The sequence below is a fragment of the Conger conger genome, chromosome 9 (assembly GCF_963514075.1).
Source record: "Conger conger chromosome 9, fConCon1.1, whole genome shotgun sequence".
Lineage (NCBI taxonomy): Eukaryota > Metazoa > Chordata > Actinopteri > Anguilliformes > Congridae > Conger > Conger conger.
In genome coordinates, this window is record NC_083768.1 from 24,792,454 (window position 1) to 24,814,353 (window position 21,900).

The window sequence follows — 21,900 nt, forward strand, 5'->3', positions numbered from 1 at the left end:
CTGCACACAGCTGTTTTAAGGTCATCAAGAACTCAGGATATCTGCATCTGGTACTAGTGCAGATAAGATATGCAATTGTATCATTGTAGGACAGAGGCATGTTCACATCCACCAAGATAGATAGCGATCTATATAGAGCCACAATACTGGTAGGCAATTGCAGTCTCCTATGTATAACCGTTAGCACTTAAAGGTTAAAACATTGTTGGATCCCATCAACCTGTCTCGGTCCATTTTTCCATAAATAAGCTAGATTTATTTCTGAAGGATTAATGAAGGCAATGAGGAAAGCCTGTGACACAGGAATTTTATGAAAAAGGTATTTTTATTAAATCACAATTAAACATGGCATTACTGCATTTAAAAGTGCTTTAGAAAGTGGTGTGTGAGGCACTGAGGGGAGTGGCCAGCAAACATGGCAAAATTCTCCTTAAACTCCACTCCTCTGGCAAAACTAGACCCCACCAGCAACAAAATACTTTTTGGACAAATTAACATCCGAAAAAGAAACATTCTCTGCAGTTGTTCCAGCAAGCAGCAGAGGGTGCTCTGCTCACGCCAGTGTGACGTAAGTGGCATCAGTGGCCACACCACAGTTGTTGTCCTTCATGGACATAAGCACATAGCCATCATTTCCCCAATAGGTGGACCATGAGTTCTTCACCAACCAGTAAGGCTGCCCCTCCCAGACACCGTATCCGACTGCAAGCACTGCATGGTCAAGGTCCTCAGTCTTGTTGCCTGGGGAGCCAGAGAACATTGCCGTTATTGGACTAAGTACTGCAATATCAAAGACTTCTCAGATTCTGGAAATGCATGGAAATGAACTGGATTCCAATATTCTGAATATACACTCACTAAGCATATTATTAGGAACTTTAACTTTATTAAACCTACTTATTCATGCAATTATCTAATCAGCTAATTGTATGGCAGCAGTGCAACTCATACAGGCGGCCTGTAGCGTAGTGGTTAAGGCAAAATGACTGGGACACGCAGGGTCGGTGGTTCTAATCCCGGTGTAGCCACGATAAGATCCGCACAGCCGTTGGGCCCTTGAGCAAGGCCCTTAACCCTGCATTGCTCCAGGGGAGGATCGTCTCCTGCTTAGTCTAATCAACTGTACGTCGCTCTGGATAAGAGCGTCTGCCAAATGCCAATAATGTAAATGTAATGTAATACAATCATGTAGATACAGGTCATATTGGTAAAAGGGCTGTTTTGGGACTTACCACAAGCGGGCTCAAAGTACACGCCGTTGCTGTAGAAGACGAAAGAGCGATGCCCAGCATCAATGCTAACAGCCACAGGCCCCTGTTTCAACAGTGCAACCTTCAGGGCATTCGCATCACCAGAAGTCACATTGGTGTAGCTCCGGATACGTGCGGTCATCTCCGACTGGTTGTAGTGGCAGAAACCATTCTGCAAAAACAGGATAAGGACTTGGGCCTTGTAGATTAATCTGATGACAAAGGATTATATCTATAAACCTGTTTTTGGAAACACAAAGCTAGGAATAACACATATATGCAGAAACAACAATAAACAGCTTACGTGCAATACCAAACAAAAGTAGCAAAAAAACCATCCAAGCAACATCCACAACCTTAGTAATAATTAAACAAGTATACCCAATTGTGAGAACTACAGTAACAACAAACATGGTTATAAATTACAGGGAGGTAGGGAGGAGTGGGGAGAGGCGCAGCTTGAAGAGGTGAGTCTTCAGTCTGCGTTTGAAGGTAGTCAGAGTCTCTGCTGTTCTGACCTCTACAGGGAGGTCTTTCCACCACCGTGGGGCTAGAACAGACAGCAGTCATGACCGGGAAGTGCAAATGCGGAGAGGGGGAGGTGCCAGGCATCCTGTGGTGGCAGAACAGAGAGGTCTGCCTATTCTTAACCAAAGTATCTACTAGCCTTCATTATGAAGTCATACACCAAGTGGTGCAGATGAAGTAAGCGATCAAATATTGAAATTAAATTGCCAAGCAGCACAATTGAGCATTTTTTGCTAAATTGTGCCCCAATTTCCACTCAAGTGACTTTGTGTGCCACCCCCCCTTGTTGAAGAGCCAATATCTCTAGAACAAATACAATGAGGTTAATTGGAGTGGTCAAGAGGCCGAACAAAGTTGGGGACGCACCATGCCCATGCATGTCTAAAACCCGTATAGACGCACACAAACACACACCATGCCCATGTACGCGCCGTAGCTCTCCAGAGTGGCGATGCCACCATGCCTGATGATCCATTCGTACGCTCTCCACTCCTCCCCTCCATCGCAGGCGTTATTTCCGAAGCCCCAGGTGCAGTCCATCAGCATCTGCTGGGAGAGGACCACCAGGGAGCCAGTCTGGAGGAGAGAGCAAGGCATTAGACACAGGCATTAAAGACAAGGAAGCCAGTAGTAGCAAGGCAAGAGGTTACTCCAGTTATTGCAGACATGGTGGAAGTTTAACAGCAGCTGTCTGAACCAATTTCAGTCAAGAGTATGCAGCATCATGGACAACAGCTCCAACTGCTCTCTGTGAGCAGAAACATAAATGTGAGATGTTGTCCTTTTGCAGTTTCAGCAGCACTCATCCCAGCTCCAGAGCTCCGCCAGGGACCCTCAATCCTAGCCCTGGGGCAAGTAGTCCTCCTGATGGTCCAACTGATCTTGACTGGCAAGAGATTGTACATACCAGGTGCATCAGGTTCAAATAAGTCCCTAAAGAGGGAAGCAATGTATATCTGAGGGCCAGATTTCAGTACCCCTGGTTTAAAGCCTCTGTGCACAAAGTTGCCATCCACTGGGCCTCCTAGCTCATCAATCACAAGTAGATAATGTATTTTTCTTCAGAGAAGTTGTCTCAGTGAACCATTTCAAAACGGATGCCGCCCCAGGAACCAAAGGACCTGAGAAGGGTGGAAAAGCAGGAGGTGGAAATAGACAGGGCTGTCCTAGGTCCTCTTTCTTTGGATCAGTACTGATGGGCATGTGTTCATTTTGCAGAATACAAGTTTTCAAATGTGTAAAATACCTCATTTCCTGCCCTCTGATTATGCCCCTAGCCTGAAGTTGTTCTAGTAATAAACCTCAGGTGAATATGTGTGCATGAGTGTGCGCCACGAGATCCACAGCATCACCTTCATGAAGAGAGCGCCCTCTATTGTCCCAGTGGTAGCAAAGCTCCAACAGGAGCCACAAATGGCCTGGTCCTTTACTGGAGTAACTGCTCCTGTGAAGGGAAAAAGGAGGCGTGTGTTCAGGAGAATGAGAAAAGCCTCTAAAACCAAAAACAATGGTTATAGAGAGCACAGTGCTCTTGTTGCAACCAGAGGAAATTGCTTTGCACCAAAACGTAATTTACATAGCAGACCAGTTCCTGTAGAAATACTAGTTGAGCATCACTCAGGGACCATAGCCCATACCTTCAAGAGGCTGTACAGAGATGGTGTGGTGTTTCTAAACCACACCATTATTCACAGCAGTGTGCCACCATGTGAAAAGTACTCTACAGTTCTGTTAAGCTCCATCACCTTGCCATAAAAACATTCATTCAATACACTGTTGCCATTGGTGTGATGCTGCCATAGAAAGCAACCCAATATTGTTACCATAGAGCCTCCAGTCCAGATATTCAGGGACAATAACAGAGCCATAGAGATCCTGGGGGAAAGGGAGCCCTCTGTTGGGGGACTTTCCACGCTTGCGGCCTCTGAGCAAAGCCAGTTCCTCCTGGGAGCGATCGGACAGGTGATTCACAGCCAAACTATACGAGAGGCCGGCCCGGTTCATGGAGTGGATGAAACTAGAGGTATGAGAAAGTGCAACAAGGGCTTGAGATTAAACAAGCTAATGTTGAGTGATGGGGGCATTTAAAACCCCAAACATTCAGGTTGTGAAAAAAATAAAAATAAAAGTAAATAAATAAATAAAACCTAAATGTTCACTGAACACCATCACTCCCAACACTTGCACAACACCTCCATTAGATTCCCACCTCCACACTCACCGCAAGTTGTGGACAAAGGAATGCTCTCGCGCCTCATGCTCCTTCTCATCACCATAGCGACGCTGGAACTTTTCTTTGAAGTGTCCAAAGAACTGGCGGGCGTGACCCTTGGAGGTGGTGTGGATCAGGTCTTGCATGGGATTGGCCAGGATCTGATGCTCCACTCCTGGCCCAGGAAATGATCCACATTTCAAACCTAGGCAAAAGATGGAAAGAGCAGTGTGAAGGCACATTAGTGGGACAGCGATGGCAGACACTAGAGCTAACACCGCACCCTCTCACCATCAGGCAGAGTAAAGGCCTTAGAGTCCACGTGGGAGCTGAATTCCCTGTAGTCCACCAGGTACTTATCGTAGTGTGAACCCAGCAGAGTGTTGTACCCCATCATCTCATAGTGCCAGGGCGTGGTGGGCTCATTGTCACCCTCTGGACGCGTCACCCACAGGGTGTAGGTGTTCTTCTTGTGCCCCACTATCGTCACATTCTGCCACACCTCACACAGCACGCCGCCAAAGTACTCCATCCGCAAAAACTGGGGATTTAACGGAGTTCAAAATCCATCACCAATCACACAGACACAAACATGAGAGCCATGTGAAAAAGGGAGGGTGGGTGAGTGGTTCTATTACTAGGGATACAGGTGTCCTGCACATACAAATCATGGTAGGTTTGATCCAATTTACACTGTTTTTCACCAATTAAACAAATTCTGTTTAAAAGGACCATTTAGCCATATGCTAAATGCTCTTGACTGAAATTGGTTCAGACAGCTGCTGTTAAACTTCCACCATGTCTGCAATAACTGGAGTAACCTCTTGCCTTGCTACTACTGGCTTCCTTGTCTTTAATGCCTGTGTCTAATGCCTTGCTCTCTCCTCCAGACTGGTGGTCCAGGGGACTGACCCTCCAACCAAAATTGAAGCGACATACAGGAAGCGATACGAATTACACATTCAATACAGCACTATTATGGAAGAAGACGGCAGACTGTAGTGAATTGCTAGCTCACTGGAGTCTGGGGAAGAAAAGGTAGCCTACCTATCATGGCAATATAAATGTCACTAGTTTTGATACAATAGGCTTTGGCCACTGAACTGCATTGTGACAATTGGATTTGCAGAGGGCAATTACGCTGCAATTACCACCTACCAACAGAGATGTCACTAAAACAACCAAAAACATAAATCTTACACATTGCCACTTTAAAAGGCCATCACGATAAAGCTGACCATCCTTCTCCTATAAGGCCCACAAGTGCAAAGTTCAGCTGGTCAACAATATCTTTCAGTGAAGAGCAGTCAGCAGCATCTCAAACCCAACACCCTCGTACAAAACACACACACACACACACACATACGAACACAGACAGATTACCTTGAACCCCTCAAGGGATGGCAGCACCCCCTGGGGGAGGACTGGGTCTGCCTCTGTGCCATTGACCTGGAAACACTTCATGACATTAAACTCAGTCTCTGTAGTCTCTGGGGAGATCTTATAGCTGGAGCCCCACGGCTTCTCCGCCCCCTTCTGGAAAGTGGACACCTGACCTGGAAGAGTAATGGTTTAATTCTGTGCAAGAAGGACACCCACCATCCTGCCATAACATATTAAAGAAAAATAGCTCCTCTGTGCTGCCTCCTTGTGATAAGAGGAGGACATTGCACTGTTGGAGGGGAGCTCACCATGGTAGTAGTCAATGCGGCTTGTTTTCCCCTGCAGGTCATACCAGGCCTCAAATGGCTCCTTGATCTCAGCGTAGGGCAGCGAGATAACACCTGGGGGAGATGTGTACACCCATTACACCTGTGCCAAGGCCAAACCAACAGCAATTCCCACTTAAATACACCTGAACTCATCCCACATCTACCTTTGGTGGTAAGGCTCAAATTTAGAATTTGTTTTGTTGGTTGCATTGTATGTTTTTGGAAAATGTTACTTGTATCACTGATAAATGAACTTTAAGAAGGAGTTGTAAGTGGTGGAAAGAGAAAAGAAGAATAGGAACTGAAAACAAAGACAGGGAAGAGAAATATGTAGTTGGAATGAAGGTGGACAGGTCTAGAATAGATGGGGAGCAGATAGCATTTTTAATGACGCCTGTGCAATGTGGAAATTTGTAAAGACAGATTGAGGAAGTTAGAGAAGTGAGGGTAACTAGGGGGGAATGGTAATTAAGGAGTGCCAGTTGAAGAGACTAAGAGAAAAAGCAGTAAACTTAACCTTCCCGATCACCGAGGTGTCATTGGCATCACTATGGACACATTGCAGCAGTATGAATGAAAATGGTGCACAAATGGTAAATGGTAAATGGTTGCCATTTATATAGCGCCTTTATCCAAAGCGCTGTACAATTGATGCTTCTCATTCACCCATTCATACACACACTAGCACGCTGACGGCGGTTGGCTGCCATGCAAGGCACCGACCAGCTCGTCAGGAGCAATTGGGGGTTAGCCGTCTTGCTCAGGGACATTTCAACACAGCCTGGGCATGGGATCGAACCAGCAACCCTCCGACTGCCAGACGACTGCTCCTACTGCCTGAGCCATTTCGCCCCACCACAAGGGCAGAGAATATGGGTGTACCGAGGAGGACTGCAAGTTGACTAAAGACCAGGCTATACGTTTTCACTGTGGGGGTAAAGCAGTGTGAGAGAAGGAAGATGGAAGGGCAGGTGAGGGCAGAAAAGGAAAGAACAGGAGGTGGAATAGTGGGAAAAGAACATGGGAGCAGTGACAAAATAAATAAATAAAATCATTAATAATGTCATCTCGGTTTCTGGCATTCATTGCTATGGTTATAAATTGTGCAAGTGAAATATAAACCAAATCAGAGAGGATCAGGATTGTGGTGGACACAGCTAGGGAAATTTTGGCCATAAGTAACATGAAGGGTGATGACATTCAGGGAATTCTGGCAAAAAGGAAATAGAAATAGAATAGGGAAACAGAGAAAAGGTAAAGGCAGTGGGTTAAGGAATTTAAAAAATAAATAAAATAAATGGAGATGAGAAAGGAATACATTCAATAGGTACATTCAGTAAATTCAGAAGGTGTTCAGTCTGGCAATGCAAACTGAAAGAGGAGAAGGGATGGGTTTGGGGAAGGACTTTGGTCAGTCTGTCACAAGACTTCCCTGCTGATTGAAGAATTAGCATAAAGAGATCAGTACCATAACGCAATGAAGCAGTACTTCTGAGTATGTAGTGTGCTAAAAGTAGTCCAGGGAACTCCGTAATAAGACACACGAACAAACAGACTTATAGTCTGTGATACTGTATAGTATGTGCCCACTCTAGGAAAAATGTACACAGCATTGAGACACTGATGGCAAAAATGACACTGTAAACCTGATCATCATGCACAGGCCTGTTTATAGATGTGAGATGTGAAGCAGTCGTTTCCTTGTGCACAGGAATTGGTGACTGGACACACACCTTTAACGTGGTAGGCCTTCCCAAAGTCCGGTGTAGTGGTTAAGGGCGTGCCTTCCGAAACTGGAGAAGGAAGTCAGGTGTTTTAGAATCTCAATTTATGCGCATATTAAAGAGTGCAAATCAAAGAGTGCATATGCGACAGCCAGATACAACTGTGAAAGGACATTGGTAAAGCAATGAAACATTATTTCCCGCAGGCTGGCTGTGTATGCTTCATTTCTCCTGAAAGTTACTACACCGATCAATTTTCAAGATCAGATTGTAGCAAGCTAGCCAGTATCCTGTCCATCTAGTTCTTACGCTTCAAGACTAATACTACTGTGCATTTTATTCAGATCAAAACTGTCCATTTAGCAAGCCAAATTCATTCAGCATGATTCAATTTGTTATTTTTCAGTCACGCTGGAAATAATCTTTATTTATAGTCAGATATTATCCTTCACAATCAAAACCTTAATCAAACTGTTCTTTCACAAAAATAGCTAGCTACCTAACGTACTATAGAGTCCCACAGACAAACTCACCTGCAGCGTAGACAAAGAACGCTGCTAAAATGCTTGAGATCCACATTCTGAACGAGGAGGAATCGTTAGATAGAATCGTTTGCATATAGCATCAAGTTACTAAGATTTGACAAAAAACTACACATTAACTCCGATAAGGTGCCTGACGGTGAGTACTATTTACAAATTACAAAACGCCACACACTTTGCCAACACTGAGATTGAAGGTTCATGTTCACCAATTATACGTCTTGTCAGACGATGTCATCCAATGAAAACACGAGAAGGCGTGGCTCGATCGTAGGTCATATGACTACCGCGGTGATGGTCCTCACATGACACTTGTACTGACATCAGCTGATATGTTGTGCAACATTTAAAATAGCAACGGTCCAGTGTAATTAGGCGAGATCAGGTACCATTATCACGCATATTTTTTCCACAACGTGGTTGTGTGTGGTTCTGAGGTTGTAAACGTGTATCTCTACTAACGAGCATCGGATTTGAACAGAGGGCCATGCTTGTACAGTATCTGGGCAAAGAGCGCCCCCTAGTGTGGAAATATAGTCAGTATACAACCAAGAACAAAAGCTTATTATGGGGACACCGGATACATTCACTTAATAGTGGCGTTTATTACAATAAAATCAACCAAGAATGATAATGACAATATAAGTGACGAGAGAAATCACGTTCACAATGCACTTTAATTCCAGAGGGGAAAACACACTGGTGCAGCATTTACATAGACAAACAACAGGACACATTTGATTCTCAAACAAAGATATCTAATGAAATGTACAACTTGATGACATGTGGCCAGTATGTGCCAGACTTCTGTCTCCCCTTTCATTCACTCCCTGAAAGTTTAAAATGAACTTCTTTAGCTCTACAGCTTATCTGCACAGCAAAGTTACTATTAGCAGGGTTAATCCAGTAATTAATAAGCCAGTAAATTTAGAGCGAGAATCACAGGAGGTGGGGTCACTACCATACCTGAGGTGGGACGGAAGCCTGAGGTGTAGTTGTGAGGACTAGTGTTTTTCCGCCCACCTTCTCTCCCAATTTTCAGCCCCGAAACCAAAACTCTGACCACCTCATCCCTACACCCCCTAGGGCATGTAATTATTCAGACTCACATTTAGACTTCAGAGACAGTATTGCATGTACAAACACAGGAGACATTTGATTATTAGAGCAGTTTTTTTTTTTGTACTCTCAATACAAAAAAATGGATTTCTCAGAACATTTACTTGCTCACTCCAGTCACTACACCTAATCCCCACCGCACCCCACCCCGCCCCTAATTCCCACCCCACAGAAAGGTTACTCTCTGCGGGTTGCCAGGTTGGTCCGAAGGGGTAGTGCAGCATCCACCCAGGTGTTGGGACTCTGGATCATACTGGTCCAGACGGCGGTCTCCTCCTCGGTGGAGTCCATCCACACCACAGGCTGGCCATAGCTCTGTCCTGGAGGAGGGGCGAGAGAAGGGATCTCTGTGTATATGGTACACGCACACATATGTCCCTGGTTATGGGTATGCACCTTGCACTTTATTGTACGTCGCTCTGGATAAGAGCATCTGCCAAATTCCATTAATGTAATGTAATATGTGTGTATGTATGCATTCTGTGTGTGTACTTTGTCCTGAAGAGGAGGTGACAGAGGGAGGTTTGGGGTACCTGTGCCAGGGCTCAACCTCACTCCGCCCAACAGTTGTGAGGAGAAAGTGTCTTTCTCCCACACAGTGACCTCAGCACAAGCCTCGTTCAGATCCACAGCCTGGAAGCCGTCATAGACCATGGTATGGTTGTAGGTGGGGCTGACAGTGTTCTTTATCACCCGTGTCTTCTGGCGACTCGACCGGCTTTCATCCGGTAGCACATAGCTGGGGTGGGGGAAGGGTACAGATGGAGGGGTTTGAGAGAAAGAAAGGAGTTTATAAGCAACAATATGCCTGAACAGAAGAATGTACTTGTAAAAACATCATCTTAAGCTTGTTTTACAATATTAGAATAACATAACCTGCAGACATGAAGAAAAGTATTTGTTAAAGAAAATAACATATATATATATATATATATATATATACATATATATATACACATATCTCTCAAACAAGGCCACTTGTCCAAATCAGTGCACTTGCCTGCTATTGAGTATGCAAGTTATATGCAACTTGTGTTGTAGACAATAGTAAGCAAGTGCACTGATTCAGACACAACCCAGATATCACCCACCCCAGACAGACAGAAGGGCTTCTCTACTTCTCTACCTCTTGACGAAGGAGTCCACAGTGCCTCCTTTGGTTGGGATGAGTCCATGTGCCTCCCTCAGCCATATGTGCAGTTCCCCGGTCATTGGCAGGCCACCGCCTGATGGTGGCAGTATAGAGCAATATCAGAAAAGCACTTGCATGCACACATCCAGTGTTTACTCTGTGTGTGTGTGTGTGTGTGTGTGTGTGTGTGTGTGTGTGTGTGTGTGTGTGTGTGCATGTGCATATGAGTGTGTATGCGGGTTTATGGACATAGTGTGCATTTCGTTTGAGAGTTACTGTAAGTGTGTGGCAGTGCTCAGTCAGCTCACCTTCCAATCCAGCCGGAATGAACTTGAGTGACAGCTGGAGGGTTCCACGGCTACTAATGGTGTCCTGAGACAACTGAACCTGACAGAGAGAAAGCAGGAAAAAAGAAGGGAAAGGGGGAGAAAAGAAAAGAAAAATAGAGGTAGAGTAGTACAGAGTCAACAAAAAGTGATGGGAAAGAGAAAGAGAAAGATAAAAGGGCATATAACAATACATTCCCCCACGAGAACATTCTCCATCCCTCTCATATTTTAAGCTGTAAAAGGAAGCCATGCTGTCAGCCAAGTTCATTTAGAAAAATACAGCTGACAAAAAGTCTTAAGTCAACATGACATTTGATCTTAATGAGGGTACGAATGTGAGCCATTTTAAGTCTGGGGAATTTCTTCACAAATTTCAGATAAAAAAATGCCTTAGTGTAATTCTCTTTTAGTGAAGAGTCTCAAAAATAGGCAGTAGCTCAAGATATAATTTCCTGACTGACGACCTTTGATAGAAATACCATCTGCATAGTGCACCCCAAGTGCCCTCTGTACTATGCCCAGGCTGTGCTATGCATCATTACATTACATTATTGGCATTTGGCAGACGCTCTTATCCAGAGCAACATACAGTTGATTAGACTAAGCAGGAGACAATCCTCCCCTGGAGCAATGCAGGGTTAAGGGCCTTGCTCAAGGGCCCAACAGCTGTGCGGATCTTATTGTGGCTAGACTGGGATTAGAACCACCGACCTTGGGTATCCCAGTCATTTACCTTAACCACTACGCTACAGGCCGCCCAGTATTGTGGGAAATGAGGTCCTTGTCTAATTTGGCAAGTTCATAAGTAGGTACCCCAAACAAGCTTAACCAGTTATGCAGAAAACTGCCTTCAGGTGAATTACATCATGATCAATTTAATTAGCCCCAAGTTTAAGTTGGCAAAAAGTGAGGGTTTCTTTGAAACAAGTCAAACCTGATAGTCTGACAGTTATGAGTCATCACCCCTGTTTGGCAGATGAATTATCTAAGTCAAATGTAACATGAATGCTCATCAGGGCAGGCACACAATGAAGACATTGGTTTTAGTGTCAGAAGCCTTGTTGCTGCCACAGCATAATAGCATGCTAACTAAAAGGAAAACACAGTCTCAACCATACATGCAGTAACTAAAAATCTCACTAGACATTATGGCTGGCTTAAATGATACATAATTATACCTTTAATACTGTATTGTGATTTTATTACGTCGTTTTGTACATATTTCATTTAAATGTTCAGCTGTTACTCATTTTAATATTCCCCATTGCTGGTGCAGCTCTCCTGACAAGGGCAAGCTCTTTTGAAAGTGTAGAAAATAGATTAAGTATATGTGGCTATAGAGGAGTAAAATGAAAGAGTAATAAATGGCAGAGCAGTGTGAGGAGGATGAGAGAGTGTGAGACAGGAGAATGGAGGCAGAGACTCACCCGAGGCAGCAGGGGGCGCCAGCTGGGCTCGGTCTCGCCCCAGTCCCAGTCTGCCAGGCCCACCTCCACTTCCCCCAGGAACACGTTCCTGCGCACGGGGTCGTGGTGCCACACCGACAGGTTGAGGGTCCGTCCCTTCAGCTCTGCCATCCTCAGGTTGTACTGAGAGAAAACGCACAGACTGGTAAACTCGGTGAGTACTGACGGGCAGACCGACTGACACGCGAAACATGGTGGACGGACAGAAAAACAGACAGACAAGGGTCAGCCACGATGCCCATAATCACAAAAAATGAAGCAGATGGGCAGATGACTGTATTCACAGACAGACCCAGGAGACGGACAGACAGACAGACAAACAGACAGGCAGGGGGGTGGGGAGACCTCACAGATGAAGGAAAAGGACGGGAAAAGAGCGTCCATAAGGGCTCACTTTCAGGGTCTCGTCAAACACAGGGTTCACGGTCTTCTTTTTGACCGCGGTCTTCTTCTTGCTGTGGGAGGACTTGTCTGGTAGAAGGTAGGTCTTCACATAGCTGTAAGCACACATAGAAACCTTATGAGTCCTTATGAGAAGCTCAGTGAAAAACAGGGACTTAATTTCATAGTTTATATTTCCTCATATGACCCTTTCGACAAGTGTAGTGAGACAAAAAGCGTTCCGCATTTACACTTAAGTGAAGGCCTGGAGGGAAGACTCTGTTTTCTCTATGGTAATGAGACGCTAAACTGCTGATCGTTACATTTGTGTGTTGTATCTGGCTGTTCAATAAACACTGCATGGACAAAGTGTGACGTTATCCGTAAAAATAACAGAATTCCACACTGAGAAAAGGAAAAAGTGCCATGCAATACCTTTTTTCTCCATTTAAAATATGCAATAATATTTTGACACTTGTCGAAAGTGTCATGGGACAAAGTATAAATCAGGCTTCAGGGAACAGAGAACAAGACAGAGGAACAGAAGATGTAGTGGAGAGACGGTCCTGACGTGGGGGGTGCGCACTCACGGGTCAGAGCGATTCTTTCGGGCGAGGGCCAGGTCCTGACAGCGACACACGCGCACCTGCAGCTCCTCCTTCCTTGTGTCGTATTGCAGAGAAAACTGCAAGGTGCCCCGCACATCCACCATCCCAAACTCCCCAGAGCTGAACAGGCTCATCATGCTGCCACTCAACTGAGGAAGACACAGACAGGCTCATCATACTGACACTCAACTGACGAAGACACACAGACAGGCTTGTCATACTGACACTCAACTGAGGAAGACACAGACAGGCTCATCATACTGACACTCAACTGACGAAGACACACAGACAGGCTTGTCATACTGACACTCAACTGAGGAAGACACAGACAGGCTCATCATACTGACACTCAACTGACGAAGACACACAGACAGGCTTGTCATACTGACACTCAACTGAGGAAGACACAGACAGGCTCATCATGCTGACACTCAACTGAGGAAGACACAGACAGGCTCATCATGCTGTCACTCAACTGACGAAGACACACAGACAGGCTCATTATACTGTCACTCAACTGAGGGGAGGAGCTATGCACAAAAGCTCAACATACTGTCAGTCAACTGCAGCCAAACAGACAGGCTCATCATACTGCCACTCAACTGAGAGGGAGGAGCCAAATTCAGGCTCATTGCTCGTCCCTGGCCTAAAGGGACCGGTATCCATGCTGGAGCTGCTGTTATGCAACAGTGCTTTACTGTAAGATACACTCTCCCTTTCCTATACTGCAGCTACAGCTGTCTTGCATACACAATCAGGCCCTTCACATGGAGACAGCAGAAACAGCAGTAAAAGGCGCACACACGCGCGCACACACACACACGCGCGCACACACACACGCGCGCGCACACACACACGCGCGCGCACACACACACGCGCGCGCACACACACACGCGCGCGCACACACACGCGCGCGCGCGCACACACACACACGCGCGCGCGCGCACACACACACGCACACACGCGCACACACGCACACACGCACACACGCACACACGCACACACGCACACACGCACACACGCACACACGCACACACGCACACACACACGCTTTACCCTGCATCTCAAGGACACTGAGGTTCAGATGGCTCTTTGCCACAGATTAGATTTAAGAGCTATGCATCACACACACAGCTTTATAGTTGTTTAGTTAGATTTATAGGTAGGGACTTGGAATCCTGTGTCCTATAGTATGATCACATTTAAATATATTGTCAATATTAATATTCATGTTTGTGTGTGTGTCTATTTATGTTTATAGTGTTTGCATGGGCATGATTGCTGATATTTGTGTACTTGTGTGCATGTATGTGCATGTATAGTTGTGTCTGCTTGTGTGTGTGTGTGTGTGTGTGTGTGCTGTATAGGCATGTGTGTATCTCTGTGAGCATTTGTCTGTGTGCATGTGTTTGTGTGTGTTCAGGTGTTTGTGTGCATGTGTATATATGTATGTGTGTGTGTGTGTGTGTGTGTGTGTGTGTGTGTGTGTGTGTGTGTGTGTTGAGTCTCACCGTGTGGTTGGAGTGCAGACTGCTGGTTGATCCACTTGGCCGGAGTCTGGTCTGGTCAAGCTCAGTTGGGGCACTGCTGGACACAGAATCTGAGTCTTTCTCCAAGTCCACCTACAGAGGGGATGAGCAGTGAGCCACACAGTCTCTTTTCTCTGTCCTGATGAAGGGCAAACTGACACCGATGCATGCACGATTAGCGAGGACACAGCAACTCTCACTCTCCCTCTCTCACTCTTTTTCTCCATTTCTCTGTCTCTTTTTCTCTCTCTCCCCATCTCTGTCATTCTCTCTTTCTGTCTCTCGCAGACACAGTGACACCAGAGACACAATACCCGTCTCTAGGAGGAAAAAGAACACAGTGTTAACTGCTCTCTGTTTGTTTCCCAAACAACCACATAATCAGCACGGTCTGCCTCTCATGCACACGCAACAGGACTCACGCCAGAGGTCGGTTTCCACAGACAGAAGCTGGTTCAGCAACACAAAGTGTGTGTGTGTTCGTTTTTGAGAGCGGTAGGCGAGTGTGTCAGTGTTTTTCAGTAGCTCTGCTGCTCTTGCGACCCAGTACCTCAGCTCTGCGGTCACCTGACAAAGGACAGAGTCCTGACTGGCAGAGTGACGTACCAGGGGCGGAGCCGGAGGAGCGAGTCCCTGAAGTGTGGAACAGCAGGCGATGCTAACGGAGTGCGACAGCGCTGGTATGTGCCCGGCTGCGTGCGTGCGCTCGATGCGTGTGTGTGTGTGTGTGTGTGTGTGTGTGTGTGCGTGCGTCTGCGCGAGTATGAGTGAGCGTGTACGGGAGAGTGTGTGTCTGAGAGTAGGATGCGTGCGCCTGCGTGTATAAGAGCGTTAATGTGTCGGAATGTGCGTGTACATGTGTGCGCGCGTGTGCGTGCGTGCGTGCGTGCGTGGGAGGGTAATGAAAGCGTGTGTACCTGCACGGTAGGGGAGGGGGTCTGCAGTACTCTCTCCTCTCCCTCTGCAGTCTCCTCTCCCTGTCCATTTCGCTCGCTGACGCATTCTGTCGGGGGGGGGGGGGGGGGGGGGGTGTAACAAAAGCGTTGTGTCACCCTCCCAACTAGTGGTGATGAAAGCACTGTGACATCAGGGACTGCCATGATCACATGACCACACTCGCAAAGAGCTCTCATCAGTATGCAATATTAGCCTGACCCAGAGTTTCATCACAAAAGAGGAAAGAGACAGAGGGAGTAGTGAGAAAGAGGAAGAGAGGGGGGAAAAAGAGGATGCACAAAAATAAATGAGAAGGAGATAACAGAGGATTATTGTCATAGAGGGTAAAGGAGGAGGAAAAAGAGTCTCAGAAAGCAGGAGACTGAAAGGGGAAGCCAGATAGAACTACTAATAGCAGACTGTACCTGTGGAAGCTGTAGAGTTATTATGGGCCACTGGACTCTTCTGAACAAAGAGAGCAGAAAATAATGACCACAGATTCATGATTATGATCCAATTATGGGCAATTATGGGCAATTTCAGTATTCAGGGGACACAATGACGAGACATCAATGTAATCATCTTCATGAATACATAAAAAAGGCAGCATAAAGTCTGTCTTAATGGTGTACGACGCCAGCTTTCAGTGCAATGCACAATAAAGGCTAGCACGCAAACTTAAGAAAACGGGTGCATTTTCATTAACAAGCAGTTTAAAATATAAAATATAAAAGGGGTATTGGGGATCTGTATGGCATAAATATTCCTTGAATCTGGACACAGAAAAGAAAGAATTTGTCCACAAGTTCAAATTCAACTACAACAAACCCAAATAATGTGTGGGTATAAGACATTATCTTGTTCATGCAAAGACAACTGATGCCATCAGAAAATAAGATTAGCTATAATTAGCGACACCTATTGGTAATGATTATAGGCTAATTAACTGGTTGATTGTTAGCCAAGGAAAGCAAATGGAAGCAATTTGCAATGAGCAGTGCAAAGTTAAAGTTCCTGTCTCCTGTGTTTCCAGCTCACCAACCCCTCATAGAGCACCTTTCTGTCTTTCTCTCTCTCCCATATACAGAGGGCTCCAGAATTATTGGCACCCCTCACTGGCAATACACAAAAAATACTTTAAAAAATAAACAATGTGATTACTGAGACTCTTTCAACACATACAATAATCTTGAAAATACCCATCTTGCCTGTCTCGAACAAAATATTTATTTGTATGTGTGCATAATAGAACACAACAGAATGAACATGTAGAGTAAACCGCAGAATTCCTTGGGGACCAAAATGTCCCAGAAACAGTGTAATCTACATACACCAGTGACCCAAAAGCTATCCTGACAGGCAGGTGTAAGTGAAGCATGACTCATCTACAGCCTACTGCTATGAAAAAACCTCATTTTTCAGCTATAGCAGCCCAAATTCACTTTCAGCTGACACGGGCTAAACTGCAAGAGCTTAATGAACAGCACTAAATTATTACAGCATACCGCCACTGAAAGTCTCATTTGCTGCTACTCATGGGGGTGCAGGAGATCTTTTTATTTAATCCAGTTTTGTGGATGATAAATCTTCACCCCATGCCACACATATTTAAGTACTTGATGTCAGCCAGAGAAATTGCTACTCTATAATCACCAGTCATAAATACGCAACATGCCCTGCAACTTTTTTTCTTCTTTTTTTTTTGAACAATTTCAGTATGAGACTTCAAGGCAAATGAAGGCGGCTGTAGTTCATGTGTTATTGAAAGTTTGATACTTTAAACATATAAGTTAAGAAGAGTTTAAATGGAGGACTAGACAGCCTGAGCCAATTCTTTACATAGCTACACCAATCCATGGTTAGGTTTAGCTGATCTCCCTGATGTTCCATTAAGACTGTTTTCAGTTATCACGCATAAAGACATGCGTTTCTCTATGAAAAAAAATAAAACATTGACTGACAGATATAGTTGAAATTGGTTTCCTTCTTGTAATTGGTTGTGATTGATCTTATGACCACAGCGGGACTGACCTTATTAGCAGTCACGCTTCTGGGAGCAGGTACTGGGAACACAGTGCTGTGGAAAGGGTGGTCACTCATAATGAGAGGCAAACAAAATGTACTAACTGTACTAAAGACACACAAACTATACAATATGCATGATTGTACCGTGTGCATTATAGGGCAGCAGTGTAGTACAATAGTTAGGGAGCTGGGCTTGTAACCTAAAGCTTGCAGGTTTGATTCCATACTAGGGCAATGCCATTGTACCCCTGTGCAAGATACTTACCCTGCAGTGCTTCCGTACACATCCAGCTGTGTAAGTGGATACTATGTGGAGTTCTGTAAGTAACTCTGGATAACTGGGACTGCTAAATACCCAACACACACTTACTTGCACAAATGTCCAGGTACAAAACTAGTGAAAATGATCCTACATGACATGCAGATATGAAATCACACATTAAACACAGCCCTACACAAAAAAAGACACACTAACCTTTTGCCTCCCTCTTCATCTTCCTCCTCCATTTTGGGTGGGGTGCCATTGTGTAAATTCACCTCTCCTTGTTTATCAAACACCACTCCACCTGCCAGCACACTCAAAGGCACATCTAGAAGGCAGAGAAAGGGCAATTAGCTTTATTAGAGGCCCAAATAGATTTAAAAGTCACCCCAAGGTCAAATGTGCATAAGTATTTCCCTCACTGCATCACCATGTTCTGTTTTGCAAAGATTAACACGTATCCTTCAGAGCCACTGAAATATGTAATACTAAGCTATTTATTGTTCAGGTACCCAATGTTTAGGGTCATGTTTTGCATACTTGCAACACCTTATATGGTACAGACATGTAGAGGTACATTAAACAAGTGAGGTTTCCCTCCCTAATCATGGTACTTCACTAAAGAAAGAATACATAAAACGGACACTGGTATCTGGCAAATTCTCATCACATGGGTTACCTTTTGCTCTCTTCTTGCGACGGATGGAGGCTTGGACAATTTCACAACCGTACTTCCTGTATCGATTGGCCCGAACCTCGCTGAACCATTCTCCTGAGAGGGACTTTAGCTGCTGCGGGTCAGAGATTGAGTGGTGCAGTTTCCTGGGGTCGGGACAGGGGAAGGGAGGGGGTGTCACACAGTGCTGAGTGGCGGCGGTCTGCAACAAATTAAATACACAGCCCTGCCATCCCTCAAGGCACTGCTCCCGTCACCTTTTAGACACCAGCCACCTGCTATTATTGCATTGTGAATTCATTTTAACAAGCCTCATCACACTCCTCTTAATGTATAATGCTATGATTCTCTCATTCAGCTCTCGAACACCAAATCCTCAGAAAAGTTCCGGTTCAGCAGTCATGAACAAGCAGCCCATGACATCACCTGAATAATCTCAGTAAGCTATTCAATTATTACCAATTACGCCATGCCTGCAAGAGAATTCAGAGCATTGCTGATGGCGATGTGAATTGGCACATATTATGTTTCATTCGCTGCTGACAATAATGAGGCTGTAATACGGCAGTGTTGCCTATTTGACAAAGAAATAATGGGCTTAACAGCACAAAACACAGAAACCCAATACATTCCCATAACCCTGCTACCACGCAGGTCCCATGTGACCTCTGACCTCACACGCCCTTGTTCCAGGCACTGCAGCTCCGCGTCACGCAGAAGCACCTGCAGGATGGCCGCCTGCTCCTCATCGTTGATGTGGCTGAGGTCAAGCAGGGACTCCGTACCACCCTCGGCCTCCATAGCTGCACCCAGGGGGGGGGGGGGGGGGGGGAACGCCCCTCAAAGCTCACACATCAGAGAACTCTCGTGAAATAAATCTCAACCCCAGTTGAGCACTTCTCAGCTGCTCTCTGTGGTTACAGGCAGCGGTGACCTGTGACCCCCAGGGAGGTGATGTGACACAGGGTGTTTGGAGTATTTTACATTCGGTCTAGGCCGGTTCAGGGACCTTCCTATGGAGGTAAGAAGGGGAGGGGCAGACAGGGACAGCACCAGAAAGAAAACAAAATAATAATGAAATAAATACACAATAAAATAATTATATATAAATGTCGTTGAAAAGTAAATGGATCACACAAACACAATAAATTCTCCTAAACCCATTTTAGGAGCATTTGTTTCTGAAAATTGTGTGCCACCTGGAAATTAACTTAAGCACCCATATACTATTTGGGATGCATTAGCTCCTACATTGGTTCCACAAATAGTGAAAGTGAGGATATGGTTTCCAAATTACTGCAAAATGATTTTAATACCAGAGTGGGGAAACAAGGGAAGGGAGAAAGAGGAGAAAAAGTCCGTAAAGTACCATACACAGCTATAAAGGCCACACCCAATGTCATCTAACAGACCAGAAATTGCATCTTTTCACTTCGCAAACCAATGCACAGAGAGGCATCTGCAACTTTTACATGCAAACCAATCAAAGTGAATATCTTCTGAACCTATCCACCTTCACAAATTCACAAAACAGTGTATTCACATGTATCTGGCCCTGAGCAAGGAAGCCTGCTACAGCAAATTATTAGAATTATGGAGCAGGCTGGGGCATGTTCTTATTTGCCCCAGACAGGTAAGGGTGTGTCTGCATTACTCAGTTAAATATGAACAAGCAGGATGTGCCTCTGTGTCAACAGTGTGGCCTCACTGTTGACGAGCTTGCCTGCTACCACAGATGGCCCAGGGTGTAACTTTAACCACTTCACATGTAGCGACTCTAGTGTTTAAGTCATGACTCCCGTTGCAAACCATTATTATTTATTAGATGTTTCAATTTTTGCTTTTTTACTGAAGACTGTCACAAAGACACTTTACAGAAGCCCTGTGTAAAAAAAATCCTCCACCGTAAATAAGCAGACACCGGCTATAATCTAAAAGCAGGAAAAATATAAATGTAGAGTGGGAGTTACAATCTAACTAAGGTCGAGAGGACACGGCAACTCGCAAGTCATGTGTTGAACAAAGGAGTTTTTGCTTTAGCCCAATGTTGGCTACTAATTTTAACATAATGACATTTTTTAGTTCAGGTGAGACATTTGAAGTAAATTGAACCTCACTGACTTGATATCCACGTTATTAAACATAATTAAAACATTCTTTAATTTAACTAGCCTAGATTGAAGACATCACACGACATGCCCACGGGTTGTCGGCGCAGGTCACGAACAATTCAAAACACTGATGTGGACATCTAGGTTATGCTACTTTCAATGCAGTCTAAACCCACAGTGTGGTAGCCTTGGTCTCAGTTTTGTTTAACAAACAGGATGCGCATCTGACATCCGCGGTTTTCAAAGAGAATTTACAAAGAACAGTCTATCTTTACTTGCACGAAAGTATCATTGGTATGCATTTAAACAAGGACTAGTTGAGAAGACTAGTAATAACTTGTTCCACATCGGTCAATGCAAACATTCGACTGTTATTTCTAGTGATTCAAACTGAAAACTATAAAATACCAAGATAGTGTTTGGTGTCTCTCACTTTAATCCAATTGGTTTTTTTTTCAATTTCACGTTGATATGCTATAATAGTCGAATAAGACATGAACAACTATTCTGCATTGAATTGATTTATAGTCCTACTGCACCGATTCATTGCAAAAGTTAGCCTATTTGAATTGAAAATTTCCCAGCCCGTTACTCGTGGATTTCTATTTCTCTTACACAGCAGCAAATTACTCAAAGTTACCAAGAAGTTTCTTTCATTATTATACGCGTGGATTACAATGTCTCGTGTTGGACATTGTAGAATGATAACAACCACGGATATACACGACAGTAAACGGTGGATCGTGCAACTTCCCGTTCGACTACGGGCCACACGTATACTTCAAACGAGCGATATGAAAAAGAAACATTGAGCACAGTTTCTGGCTACAATTGTAGCCAAATATTGACCCCGAAGACACCTGTATGTTCAGAAAAGAAGCTTTAAAAGCACAAAATTGAGTTTAATAAGCACACTTACCTGTTTATAAATCCAAAAGTAAAAAAAATCCGGCGAAGTTTTACGGGCCGAAATAGTAGTTGAGACAGGTGCGTTTCCTGTACACTTTAAGGTAACTCCAAACTGCACGCACAATGGTGAGAAAGCTTCAGCAAAACGGCGATCCCATCAATCACCCTGTACAAAGTTCGGTACAGCGCAAAACGCGGACTGGAGTTTTACAGCGGTTAGTCTACCAACAACGACGGAAGAAGCGTTTTGCTGCACGCGGTTTAAAGGGCACACACATTTACGCCTACACATTTTCCCATTGGGTTTTGGGTTTTAAGCGGATATCCCTTAATCGGATATCAACACATACCATGCATGCCGGATTCACATAGCACATAGGCCAACAGAACGGATAGCAGCATTCGGAAGAATTGCAGTCTTTCTAGCCCATAGTCTTTGGGACAAATGG

The 21,900-nt window shown here is 44.8% G+C and overlaps 2 protein-coding genes across 3 annotated transcripts; both read right to left on the minus strand.

The window, feature by feature from the left end:
• Nucleotides 1-306: 306 nt before the first annotated feature.
• LOC133136761 (digestive cysteine proteinase 1-like) lies at nt 307-8,166 on the minus strand. Its single transcript, XM_061254477.1, has 11 exons — nt 7,960-8,166; nt 7,436-7,495; nt 5,682-5,774; nt 5,374-5,546; nt 4,282-4,531; nt 4,000-4,195; nt 3,602-3,795; nt 3,131-3,222; nt 2,193-2,354; nt 1,233-1,422; nt 307-741 (listed from the first exon to the last, which is right to left on the minus strand). The coding sequence occupies exons 1-11, from the start codon at nt 8,042-8,044 to the stop codon at nt 554-556; spliced, it is 1,683 nt and encodes a 560-aa protein (XP_061110461.1). The 5' UTR covers nt 8,045-8,166; the 3' UTR covers nt 307-553.
• A 387-nt stretch (nt 8,167-8,553) lies between these two features.
• sytl1 (synaptotagmin-like 1) lies at nt 8,554-21,681 on the minus strand. Of its 2 annotated transcripts, none has more exons than XM_061254479.1 (15): nt 21,462-21,681; nt 19,105-19,444; nt 18,435-18,577; nt 17,969-18,083; nt 17,500-17,545; nt 15,894-15,930; nt 15,450-15,535; nt 14,515-14,625; nt 12,986-13,152; nt 12,409-12,511; nt 11,976-12,137; nt 10,528-10,606; nt 10,214-10,313; nt 9,621-9,826; nt 8,554-9,407 (listed from the first exon to the last, which is right to left on the minus strand). In XM_061254479.1, the coding sequence occupies exons 2-15, from the start codon at nt 19,230-19,232 to the stop codon at nt 9,265-9,267; spliced, it is 1,626 nt and encodes a 541-aa protein (XP_061110463.1). In that variant the 5' UTR covers nt 19,233-19,444; nt 21,462-21,681; the 3' UTR covers nt 8,554-9,264. The 2 variants fall into 2 exon arrangements, with proteins under 2 accessions (XP_061110463.1, XP_061110462.1); XM_061254478.1 differs by having other exon boundaries at nt 15,894-15,933; nt 21,462-21,679.
• Between the last annotated feature and the right edge of the window lie 219 nt (nt 21,682-21,900).